The 13,050-nt window shown below is 50.1% G+C and overlaps 1 protein-coding gene and 1 long non-coding RNA gene across 2 annotated transcripts in view; both read left to right on the top strand.

Annotated features, from left to right (window-relative positions):
• The window catches only part of LOC130681119 (immunoglobulin superfamily member 1-like), a 32,254-nt gene extending 21,461 nt beyond the window's left edge, over window positions 1-10,793 (top strand). The window contains 5 exon segments of the mRNA XM_057493347.1: window positions 7,714-7,788; window positions 7,926-7,961; window positions 8,637-8,861; window positions 9,189-9,440; window positions 10,345-10,793. Coding sequence (XP_057349330.1) covers window positions 7,714-7,788; window positions 7,926-7,961; window positions 8,637-8,861; window positions 9,189-9,440; window positions 10,345-10,685 — 929 coding nt within the window. The 3' untranslated portion in view covers window positions 10,686-10,793.
• Window positions 3,185-8,748, top strand: LOC130681042 (uncharacterized). Its single transcript, XR_008994083.1, has 4 exons — window positions 3,185-3,344; window positions 7,714-7,788; window positions 7,926-7,961; window positions 8,583-8,748. It is a non-coding gene; the product is annotated as an uncharacterized LOC130681042 (long non-coding RNA).
• Window positions 10,794-13,050: the final 2,257 nt, after the last annotated feature.

Genomic DNA, 13,050 nt, shown 5'->3' with positions numbered 1-13,050 from the left:
TCCATGTCTTGGCTATTGTCAATAATGCTACAATGAACACAAAGTGCAGATATCTCTTTGAGATTCTGTTTTCATTTCCTTTGGATATGTACTCAGCAGTGGAATTGCTGGATCACATACTGGTTCAGTGCTTTTTTTTTTTGAGGAACCTCCATACTTTTTTCCACAGTGGCTGCACAAATGTACACTCTGGCCAACAGGGCACAAGGGTTTCCTTTTCTCCACATCCTGTCCAACAGTTGTTACCTCCTGTCTGTTAGATACCAGCCATTCTGACAGTGTGAGGCGATACCTCATGGCAGTTCTATTTTTCATTTCTCTGGTGAGTAGTGATGTCCACTGTGTTGCTGACGTTTCCACAGTGGACTCCAGAGCCCCCGCAGAGCTGTGCTTGTTCATGGAGAGCTGTCCAGCTGCTGATCTGTGCAGAACAGAGGTTGGGGTCTCCCACATCACCATTTGGAAGACGTGTCATTTATTCTTATATTAGTTTTCTTCTCACCCACTAAATCTCTGAAATGCTTGGTTAACTGTCCGGTTATGTATTGACTTGCCTTTTATGTAGTTCAAAGATGTGCGATTAGATACCTTTAAGTTTATGAGTGCTATACCTTGTATGTGAATGGATTATTTAAACATAAAACAATTGTTCCTTATAAAAACATTTTTGTTTATATTCAACTTTGTTGAATACTTGTATAGGTAACAGCTCCTTCCATTAAATAATAATAATAGGACATGCTTGATTCAGAAAACGTTTAATGATTTTATTTCAGATGAGATTTTATTGTGAGTGCACAAGTGGGTTTTCCTTTTCTGGGGTGGGAGTGCTTTGATCTAACCCTTGACTAGATCAATTAATCTTTTAATGGATGGTAATAAATTAGTAGTTTTGAATTATTACTGCAACTTTAAGTTCTGGTTCATTACGTATCAAGATATCCTGCATTCTCTTAGCTTCCTTTTCAACCTACCAGGCTCCTTGTTGTTTGACTGACACTTAATTGTTCTGTATAATTATACCAACCATTTTGGAAGGTTTAGATTGTATTGCTAATTTTAGAGAGTTACCTACATCATTGTTATGGGAATTTACATTTATAATTTTGAACAATGTCTCACTTCATCCTCTCTTTCAGTAAGTCAAGAGCACAATTACACATTAGCCTAACTCCTAGTCCTTAATATTTTTGAAAGCACTGTCTCACACACACACAAATATTTCCTATATTTTGGTTCAGCTAATATCTTGATTCGGCCTCCTTAAATATATATGCATATCTACATGTGTGTAACTACACATAAATGTAACTTCCCAATGCTTCTCTACTTCCCGTTTCCTTCTCACCGTCTCACATCACTCCTTTCGTTTGGGTTCATTGCTCGTCCAACTGAATGGCATCATTTTGTGCTGCTTTCAGTGAGCACAAAGGCAGCAAAACAGCTAACAACTTGCAGCTCCTGAAATACCTTATTTCACTCTCTCTCTCTCTGCCAAGACACTTCTTCATATTTTCTTATCTCAAGTGAAGAATAAGATCCAACTCCCTTGGGGAGAAATCCAGCTGATCCTTAGGGATCCTCCCTCCTCTCTCCTCACACCTCCTGGAGGCACAGCGTGGAGACGCGAGGCCCGGGGTGGCGGGGCTGCCCTCGTCCCCTGGAGCTTAGGGGTTTCCCTGTTGACCCTTCCACATTTGATCCACAGTACAAATTCGGCTTGGTACAGAATCCTCTGCCAACAATTATGCCCCAGGGCAGTGGTTCAGTCTTCTGGGCATCTGTTCTTGCCACTGGGAAGTGCACTCCCAGTGAGAATGTCATTCTATTGACAGTACCTGACTTTTCCCTAGGAAGTGATTGTAGGATTTTTTATCAGACCAGTCCTCGCTGCGCACTTTGCAACTGATGTGGAATTCGTGAAGAATAAAATCAGCCGTTTTAAAATATGCGATTCAGAGTAGCATGGGTTTTTTTTTCCCCCCAATTTACCCTGGATTTCTTCGTTTTACCATAAAGGATCAAGATACAGGTTTTATTTTTAAATGTGGGCATGTTACCATTTAAGCGACTTTCCTCTCTGTGACACGCTCAGCTCTTCACCTCTTGGGCTGTTGGTGGACACCGTTCTCACGCCTTTCCTTCGGACACACTAGCTATGGTGCTGGCCGTCCCCGTTCTGTTCCCAGGGAACTTGAATTTCCGTTTGTGGTCTCACTTTTCTGCATTCTGGAAAATTTCCTCAATATTGTGTTTCCGGTTCCACACCTAGTTCTTCAGCTGTGTCTTGTCCTGGATGGAATGGAAATTTAGAATGTGTTCATTCACTTGGATTTTTCACCAGTAAGATTTCTAACTTCCTTCTGTAATTGCCCCTTCCTCTGTGGTATAAACCATATTCTTCTCTCAAAAATTCGATTTCCTCCTTTGTTTTCACATATTCAAACACTTGCTTGATTTACAATAAGTCTCACATGTTCCTAGCATTCTATTTCTGTGGCTATAATCATGAACATTATTAATGAGCATTGAGATTGTCTTCTGCAGCACCGCTGATTACTGAAAGGATTCCTCCTTGCTGTCCATTCCCGTTGGAAGCTTAGTTTCCATACACCTTATTTCCCATGGAGGCTTTCTCCCGAGGCTGTCCCGGCAGTCAGGCATGATGACGAGGACTAGCGCAGCTGCTCCCGCCCTGTGGCATCCACTCTCCCAAACTTAGCATCCCCTCAGGGCTGTCCAGAAGGGCCGGGTCCAGTGCAAGCCTCACACTCCCCCAAAGACGGGTACCCAGGCTGCCTGGCCCGCAGTGAATCTGTTTCATGTCCATGCAAAGCACGGGGCTCAGTGCTGACCACGGGCCGGTCAGTGGGCAGAGACATCCCAGTGTCCCTCCACAAAAACGGGGAAGGGAGGAACACAGCTTCCTAACTCACACAGACCCCGGGCCCCTCCCACCCTGAGGACCTAGGGTCCCTCTCCTGTTTGCACTGAGGGGAAACCTCCACTCTGATGACTCCTGGCTGTCCCCAGGCACAGGTGGCCTCTCAGCTTTGGCCTTTTTTATCTGTTGTGCCCCTCCCACTGTTGGGAACTTTCGTTTCCCCTTTCCTGCATTTGGCAGTGTCTACACACTGCAGAAACATTATACATAGCATTTCTCAGCATTGGGGACTCTCAAGTGAGCACATCCATCGTCCACCTGGACTGCAGAGTGGACGCCACGATCTTCTCTTGTACCAAATCCCATACGTCTCCATTTGATCTGGAAAATAACCATGACTGAGCCCCACCCGCAGCCCTGGTGGCCCTGACCACACATGCACACTGACGAACTGCTCCCAGTGAGGAGACGGGGGCTCAGGGATGGGGCGGCATTGCCACACAGGCCGCGGATGATAGATGAATGCTTACATGGAGTTCAGCTTTCCCTCCAGATTCAGAGCAGCAGCCCAGCTCCAGGACCCCTGGCGCCTGCAGGCAGGACCTCAGGATGGGGAGGAGGTGTCTGAGACAGGAGACAAAAGGCACTGTGGAGGCAGAAATGACTCAGAGCTTTGTTTCTAGGAAGTTGGGTGGATTCTGCTGCAAGAGTGAAAGGCAGCCCATAAAGCGAGAGGTGAGAAACAACATCTACGCTGGGGGGCCAAGAGTCGTGTCTGCTCACCATATGCCCTGTTTTCCGCCTCTGTGCTCACTGGCACAGCGATGCCGAGCTTGACCATAGGGTCAGGCGTGTGTCTGCTGCTCTGGGCCGGGTGAAGCGCGGTGTGCTCGCTGTGTGTCCCTGTTGGTGGGAGCAGCCAGTCCAGACGCACATGTGCGCAACCTGTGACCAACACACCTTTTCCTAATGTCTATTTGGGTAAAAGATCACTTTTTTAAAAGGTAAAACAGTTGGTCTTGTACAGGTATAAAATAAACATGAGTGGACATTTTTACCTGAATCATTATTGATAAGGGCACCAGCAAGGTGTTACAACCTGTTTACAGTAGAATCCAAACAGCACGCCTATTCAGAGGACAGGAATAGGGACGGAATGCCCAGGGGAGTGCAAAGTCTCTTCCATGTGCTGTGGCCTAGTCCTGGAATTCTCTGGGGCTCTCAAGCTTCAGCTCTGCCCTCAAAGGTCACTTCATCCAGCTTAGATCTTCCTGCATATCCCAGACCTGACATCCCATCTCCAAGGTCCAAGAGGCTGTGCCTCCAAACACATAACTAAGTGTGTGCTTCCATACTTGTTAATTGTATGGTTACACTCTGAGTCGTCCCCAGGACTCATCATTCCCAGAGGACCAGACCTCTACTATTTTATCACCTAGTTTTGACTTTTTAGAATTATGTGATTGTGTTAAAGACACTTAACATGAGGTCTAACCTTTTAACACAATATTAAGTGCACAATCCAGCATTCTCTAAACACACAATGTTGCAGTGCAGAGCTCCAGAAATGGTTTGTTTTGCATAACTGAAACTTTATGCCCATTGATTCAGCATATTCCAGCTTTTTATTCTCAGCAAGTATGTGAAATATAGTCGCTTTTCTTTGGAGAACATATGCAGGTTGGATGAGTGGATGGATGGATGGGTGCCTGGGCAAGTGGATAAATGGACAGACAAATGTATTAATCTATTATTCATTGAAAACACTCCACAATACCTTGAGGTGAGCCACCAATCCCTTAGAATGTCTGTAAATTTGACAAGAATCTCTTTGCCTGGTAGAAATCCCTTTCCTGTTTTCTTTCTCTACAGATCTGGGATATTTCTAAGATATGAAAGGTTAATATCAGAAAATAAGATACAAAACACAATTCTGGATAATTGGGAACTTTAGGTGTTTCAGAGGCAGGATTGAGTTGGTGGTTGCTGATCATTTTCTGTCCACTGGGCTCTATTATTGACCAACACACACCAACTCATGTATTCTCACACACCTAAGGAAGGGAGCACCTTCTGCTTTTAAAGGTGAGGATTCCAAGGGACGGGGAGATGAAGGCATTTTCCCATCTCCACGCTTTGTAAAGACAGTCACAATCCCAATTCAGCTATGCGCTTGGCCACCAAATCTATTCCCTTCCATCTCACTCACCTCGTAATGCTAAGTGAGGAAAGTCAGAAACAAATAGTGTGTGATTTCACTTCCATGCAGAATCAAAAAGGTTGAACTCCTAGAAACAGAGAGTAGATAGGTGGGAGTGAAGGATGTGGGGAGATGTTGGTCAAAGGGCACCAACTTCCAGGTATAAGGTGAGTTCTGGGACCTAGTTGTACAGCGTGGGGACTGTAGTTAACATACTGTATTACATAGCTGGAAGTTGCTAAGAGAGATCTTAAATGTTTCCACCACACACAAACTAACATGCAGTAACTAGGTCAGGTGATGGAGGTGTAAACTAACAGTGTGGTCACATTTTGCAATATACATGTATCAAATTGTCGCCTGTACACGTAAATGTATACAATGTCATAGGTCAATTATACCTCAATAGGGTGGGGGTTGGGTGGGGAACACTTGTGAATAATATATTACCAGCACCAATTTTACCTCTGCAATAATAGTTCATCACTGCAGGGAAAAAACACGGAAATATATCCTTTAATACAAACGTGAAATGTAAAATTTCCCAGTTTTATTGACTGTTTAGAAATCGAGGTATGCTTAAACCTCACCTTTCAAGAGCCAGAAAATTTTTTTATTAGTATTCAAATTTTCCTTCCTCTAAGGCCACTCTACTATCTGACTGCCTTACCAGCCCAGTTCCGTTTGCAGTAAATAAAAACTATGTGCTTCCCATGAAATGAAAAACAGTTCGCTCCACGGATTTCTTGTCTTTATCCCTATGTGCAGACACTTTTAGCCTGTCTCCTTGGCAAGAATCCCACACACACCTTCAAGCACTCCCAAACAAAGTCCATGGTCATAACTTCCTGTCATGATTAACCAATAAGATATCATAATTTTAAACAGTTACTTTCTAAGTGTTTTTGTTCGGAGGATGACTTTCCAGTATGAGACCTTGGCTCTCTGCTTCCCACTTCTATGACACCTTTTGTGAATCACGGCACTGATTTATTTTTATTTATGAAACACTGTCTTATTTTTGCAATTACTTTTTGTATAAAAATATCATCTCATGGAGGGTACAGTCATCTACAGTTATAGATATTTAAATAACAGCATTGATTTACTGTCTCTTCATAGAGTGTAATTATTTAACTAAACATTAACCTAGAATTTATCCTCTCAAAATAATCAGGCGTTTGCTGGGAAGCAGGAAAATAAGCACAAAGGGTGCCATCCATAGGGAAGTAACCACGCGCTGCCCTCTGGTCGATGCGTATCTCGACATGCCCCCCACCCCACAATTTTACCCTTGGCTGTACACTCAGAGAGCTCTAGGTCCTACACTCCCCGGACATAGGTCAGAGCCTTCAGGGCAGCTTTGCTCTTAAAAGGAAATGCGTGGTAAAAGCAGGTGTCAGAGTGAGCAAGAAAGATAAATGCACTGGGGAATATTCTGGCAGTGGAGAACTATACACCGGCCAGGAAATAAACCGGAGCTCAGCAAAGCAGTGTGGGCACCACAATACGGTCTCACACATAAAGGTGCCTAAGTACCTTATCCTTTTCTTCTGAATTGAAGCATAAATAATTACGTATGTGCAGACACAAATACTGCATATGATGGCACGATGGTGTGGGAGAACCATACTGACAAGAACAACTCTGAAGAAATAAACAAAAGACCCAGGGCAGTGGTCACATCAGATTATAGGAAGGGCGGGGACGCAGGAGGCACAGCCCGAGCCACACTGGTGTTCCCTTGAGTATCCTGGTTGCCGGGTCAGCTTGATTTCACACCTTTTTTCTTGATAGAACTTACTTTTTTCTGACACTGTTGGCTGTTTGAAGTACCTTCATCATTATATACACATATGTATGTGTATGTTTATTATGATTTGTATAAATTTGCTTATGTATTTTGTATCGATACAATAGATTATTTTTTATAAAAATGTTATCTGAAATAAAAGTATATATTATATGTGTGTATGTATGTATATTACATATATCTTCAACATGAATGTACATATCTGTTCATACTTATATATATGAGTGTCTACATATGTTGCTGGGGCCGAGGGAGGGATATCAGAGTTTTGACTGGTAAGTGAAGAATGGATCTCAAGTAGACCTTTCATGGCCGGAAATGGCAGGTTCTGATCTGTGCTAATGCTGCAGAATCAGGTCTCCTCAACACTCAGCAGGAAAAATTTTAAAATCTGTCATGATTTCTCCATTTGCAATTAATACGTATTGAAAATTAGAGAACTGTTTTTTTCTAAAATCCATTTATCACATAACGATAAACATGCACTAACTTGGTAGCAGAACATCACATGTGGTTATAAACTGAATCGTACGTATATCTCAAAAAGGCAGCTACGGTATGTTAAATCCCTTTGTAGGGTTTTGGAGGTAGGGAAATCTGATTCAAGACCTGGGTGCGAGGGATCGGTCAGCCAAGGGTTGGAGCAGGGCCTTCCTCAGGGCTGTGCTCAGCCATGACTGTTATCTGTAAGTTTTCCACAACACCTCCCATATGTACAGTGAGAAGCAGCCGATCATCTTCCTGTGTGGTGGGCTGCCTGTAAACTGCAGGTGTTGAAGTTCAGCCTCTGGTAACCACATTCTGTTGGTTTTCCAGTTTTGCTCAGCTCCTGCAGCCCGTCCGACAGAAGCAGCACCACGTCCTCCGCACTCATCAGCCTTTGGTATCTCGGTAAGTTCTGGAAGGGGTTGGGGGAGAGGGTTATGGGGGAAAAGTCCGAGTTCAGGCTGGGTGCCAAGACAGGGCACTCTTGCAAGAGGGTGAAGTTCCCAGGGTGTCAGTCATCTCTGACGTGGCTTTCCCCCCAGGAGCCTGTCTGGTCCAGAGGACCTGGGCACCCATGGGTGAGTCCCCCAGCAGTGCCAGTTTGGTGGGACACAGATGGGTGTCCCCGGTGGGAGATGGGAGCTCGGGAGTGGGTGACGAGGCTGGCTTGGGCAGGGAGCCCCCCAAGAGCACAAGAAGTGGGGCTACCTGGCAACACTGGGCTTCTAGTTCTTCTGAGACACCCCCCTCCCAGACACCAGCCTGGGGGCTGAGCCATCTCCTGAAGGAAGCTGTGATGTGCAGAAGCCGGCCTCTCTGCAGATGGGTTAGAATAATCTTGGTGAGGAGGGAAGGACCCAGTGCTGGGCCCCCAAGCCCTCTGAGGACCCGGAAGTGACTCAGGGCCTCCTGCACAGGCCTGCTGACCCCATCTTGCATGTGTATTTCTGTTATTGTAGAAAAAATTTTAAGGGAACCTTTGTTCAAGATGTTACCAACACTCTAAGTAAACCTCTTGCTCTGGGAAGACCTGTGGTGACCATGCGGGGCTGGGCTGAGTCCCTGGCCCCCACCAGGCTTCCCTGGGCCTGGGACAAGTGTCGGGGGAAGCCTCAGAAGGCTGCGTGGGATGGAGAGCCCCTGAGGCTGGCGAAGGGGCAGCTCCCACCTTTCACTCCACGGTCATGCCCCCTCCCCAGGTGGACACCACAAGCCCTCCCTGTCAGCCTGTCAGAGCCCTGTGGTTCCCCTAGGAGGACACGTGACTCTGAAGTGTCAGTTTCCCCTTCCCTTTGCCACATTCAAACTATTCAGAAGAGAGGGGACCCGCAGCCGTGAGCTCCAGAGACGTCGTTCCAACAGCTTCACGATAGACCTGGTGAGCGTGGCACACTCGGGGTTCTATGCCTGTTCCGTGGCTCTCTGCCACAGCTGTGAGTGGTCAGCACATAGCGACCCCCTGCAGATCGTGGTCACAGGTAGGTGTCCGGCCCCGCCCGTGACAGCCCTGTGTGCAGATGGCCCTGCCAGAGCCCGGGAGCCCAGGAGCGGGGGCAGGACTGAAGGCCACAGAGCTTAGAAGGAACCTGGAGGAAGAGGGGCTGGTAGCCGAGATGGACAGAGAGCAGAGGGAGGCGAGCAGAGGCCCAGGTGACAAAGGTCGCGAGCAGGAGGATGGGGGGAGGCTCCACAGCAACAAAGGTGCAGGAAGAATCAGGCCGCTTCGGGCTTGAGAGGTCAGGAAATCCACTCTGAAATGCCAGGGGAGGGGTGAGGAGGGGTACTTACACCCTATTTCTCCCTAGGTGTGCTCAGGCGTCCCTCCATCTCGGCCCAGCCCAGCTCCCTTGTGCACGCAGGGGCGAGTGTGACCCTGTGCTGTCACTCACAGCTGATTTTTGACACATTTATCCTGCACAGAGAGGGGGGCACACAGTATTCTCAGCAACACCCCCTTACGCCTGCACGTGAGGAGACCTACAGATGCTACGGCGCCCTCAGCCACGCCCCCCAGGAGTGGTCGGCCCCCAGTGACCCCATGGATGTCGTGGTCACAGGTGAGCGTGGTGGCCCAGCCCCCATTCTCCTTGTCCTTGGGATCCTCTGGGGTGACGGGGTGTTGCAGAGTCAATGCAGGGATAGACAGACAGACAGGCAGACAGGCAGACAGAGGGAGCAGCAGGCTCAGGAGAGAGGCAGAGACAGAGAAGAACGGGGAGAGAGAGGGAGCAGGCGGAGCATGGAGGGAAAAGGAGCAAAACACTTTGCGACAGGGGAAGCCCAGCCTGGGGCAGGGCAGCTGAAGGGGCCCTGAAAGAAGGATGGGAAGGAGGCGGCAGCTGAGGGGTGAGGGGGCCTGGCTGGGGCACCAAGGAGGCTGGGCGTGGCCCCCACTGCACCGCGTCCCCTCCTCGGCCCTGAGAACAGCCATACAGCAGACATCTTCGGCCAGGCCCCCAGATGATCCGAAGGGAGCTGGCACCCTGAGGTGGCTCGACTCTGGTGTCATGTGTCCTTCTGCACAAAGAAGGAGGGGTTCCTTCCTGCCCCGTGGGCGCCGGGCCTCACTGGCCACTCCCTGCAGAGCGAGGGTCCCCAGGGCCGTCGGGGGCTCTGGCTCTAACGCCCAGTGGTTGCGGTCCAGGGGCCTGAGGCCAGCACCACGTGTTCTGAGGGTCCCGTGGCAGCTAGCGGGTCTGTTTCTCGAGAGAACCCCCCTCCCCATTGGCCTCTAGGGGCAGTAAGACAGAGAGATGCCTGCAGAGGGCAAAGGAGCCAGGGCAAAGTGGAGCTGGCAAAGGGCATACACACCTGTGCACACACACTGCGGAGATGAGTGGGCATGGGGAGCATTGATGACACACTGTGGGCCCCTAGGATGGGGACAGAGACCCCTCTGCTCTTGCCCAAGGACAGTGGGACTAATTTGTGCTCTTAGGTCAAGGCCTGCTTTCCTCCTAGGAAAACACGAGAAGCCGCATCTCTCGGCCCTGCTGGGCACTGCGGTGTGGTCAGCAGGGAACGTGATCTTGCTCTGCGGCTTCGAGAGCTCCTTTGACATGTACCACCTGTGCAGGGCTGGGCAGGCCTGCCCACGCCGGCTGGCTGCAGGGCGGAGCCACAGCGGGGCCTCTCAGGCCGCCTTCCCCCTGGGCCCCGGGACCCCAGCCCAGGAAGGGGCCTACACGTGCTACGGCTCTTTCAACCACTCCCCCCATGAGTGGTCAGCCCCGAGTGACCCAGTGCACCTCTCTGTCGCAGGTGAGGAATCCCGAACCTGCCCCGTGTCTCCAATACACTAGACCACGGAGCCCTATCTGAAGGGCGCCCTGTTGGTGACAGGGGATCCGGGGCTTCTGGAGAAACAGAAGCAGTGAGAAATACAGAGAGGCTGGGACACAGGCCCCTGCACGCCCCCCACCCTTCCTGGGTGGAAGCCCACACTGGGGGCCTCTGGGTCCAGGTGAACAAAGAAAAAGGCCAGGGCAGACCCAGGAGGTCCTCGCTCTTTAGGCCACACTCAGGCTGGAGACCAGCAGCAGCGGCAGCCCCTCACCCCCACTCGCTTCCCAGAGGCACTCCTGACGCACAGGCAGACCACAGATGAGGAGCTTAGATACTTATCATCGCAGGGAGGCATATCCCGGGAGGAAGTCACACACCCAGGCACTCAGGCAGAGGGACCAGAACCGCCATCAGCCCTTAGGGCATGACAGAGCTGGGGTGTGGAGGGGCCCCCCTTCCAGAGGAGTGGTCCTGCTTCGGAGGGGCGAGACAGGACGCTTGCTCACCCCCTCTCTGTCCTTCCTCCTAGAAACCACAGAAAGCACTTGCACATCACCCCGTGAGCCGAGCCCCGCAGACGGTGAGCAAGGCGGCCTCTGCGCTTAGCTCGTGAGCCCCCAGGGAGGCAGGGCTCGGGTGTCCCCAACTCTGTGACCTTGTCTCATCTCCTTCCATCTCTGATCCCCAAATTCTCCACTGGCATTTGAGACTGCATACAGCATGGGAATCAGGGGGGCATTCGCCCCCTCGTGCTCCTGGACTGAGGCCTTTTCCTAGTTGGATAAAGGGGTCAAAGGGACCAGGGTGTGTGGGGACAGGGGTGGTTGTATCATCCAACTGTTAATCATCTATGAGCTGAACATTCAGCAGTTAAGAAGGAAAGGGATCGTGCCTTTATGAGGATTGCATTCCAGGAGGAGAAATTCCATTAAGATTCTTTAATCCCCATACACTGAGCTGGGGTCATGCAATGCAGAAAGGGTACGTGGACACTGTAGAGTGCGTGGTACCTGGCTCAGGGTGACAACCCAGGTGTGCCTCAGTTTCAAGGAGACCCAGTCTTGAGAAGGTTGGTGGAGGGATCTGAGTGCCAGGAATCCAAGGCGGCAATAAGCTCAGACTGCGGAGCCAGTGCACCTGCCGTGTGGTGGGGAGGTGACCTGGCGAGGTGGTCAGAGCCTGCTTAGCTACAGGTGGACGAGTCGTGACAAGGAGTGTGGATTTTATTCTGGCTGCAATGGGAAGTCATTTAGTACTGACATCAGAAAAGCATCACATGGTGCAAAGTTTAGAAGGAGACAGTTGGCAGGGGAGAACAGATTCGCACAAGGGGACCGTGCCTGGAAGCCATGAGACAGTTGGGAGGCCGTGCAGGCCCTTGTGCAGAAAAATCATGGTGGCTTAGCCAGAGGTGCTGGGGGAGGCGCAGGGTGAGTGGTTTCGGAGCGCGCTCCGAGGTAAGGCCCAGGGAAGGAGCTCTGAGAGGGTACTTCTCCTATTTCTTAGCTGAGTAGCCGTGGGCTTGTTCATGCCTCTTAGAGCTTCTGGGGCCCATGCATGGAAACTTGGAACTGGGAGTTGAGTTTTTAGAGAAAAGGACCACGGGGCAGGGAGCCTGGTGGGGGAGAATGGTGCAGCCCTTGAAAGCCAAAAGGTTGCAGTCAGACTTGCGGGCCCTGCTCATAGCTCTGCTGGATCTAGGAACTGAACTCCCGTAGCATCAATCTCCTCAACTAACGGTGCCTCCCTCCACGGCGTGCACTGAGGAAAAGATGCATTCACCACAATGTGGGAGCTCCCCAACCCGCAGACGGGGCCCAGCCACAGAGAAGGGTCTCAAGACGCGGTACATCCCTGGCCGCCTCCCCTCCCACTCCGGCGAATGTCTCCCTGCCCCACGTGTGGTCATTCCTGGGGGAGTGACTTCATGTCTCGGCACCCTGATCCAGAGGCATCCCCTGCTCTCTAGCCCCCTCCTTCTCCGTTTTCAGAGTGTGGTGGGGTTAGGAGGAATGAGAGGGAGGGGTGGTCAGCCAGGGTTGATGCAGGCGGTGCCCTTTCATGCAAAGCCTCATGTCTTGGCCTATAGGGTAGCCCGGAAAAGCCTGGGACCCTGGGTCCGGCCTCCGTCTGCCTCCCAGAACTCTGCTTTGAACGACCATCATCACAGCCCTTGGGTTTTGTTGGGAAATGGAGAGAGTAAACCGGTCAGATGTAGGCATGCTGGGAGGGTTTGAGGTAAAGTGTGTAAAGACTCCAGCAGCCACTGGTGTAAAGAGACAACTGATAAACGGAGCTCCTACCGTCTGGTTATTGGCAGACGCCTGTCACATCCTCAAGGGGACGCCGACAAGCAACATTCTCACTGGACTCTCTGCGACC

This window comes from Manis pentadactyla, chromosome 15 (genome assembly GCF_030020395.1).
Source record: "Manis pentadactyla isolate mManPen7 chromosome 15, mManPen7.hap1, whole genome shotgun sequence".
In the NCBI taxonomy this organism is placed as follows: domain Eukaryota; kingdom Metazoa; phylum Chordata; class Mammalia; order Pholidota; family Manidae; genus Manis; species Manis pentadactyla.
Note: the sequence above shows the minus strand (reverse complement) of the source record. Positions and strands in the feature narration are given on the sequence as shown.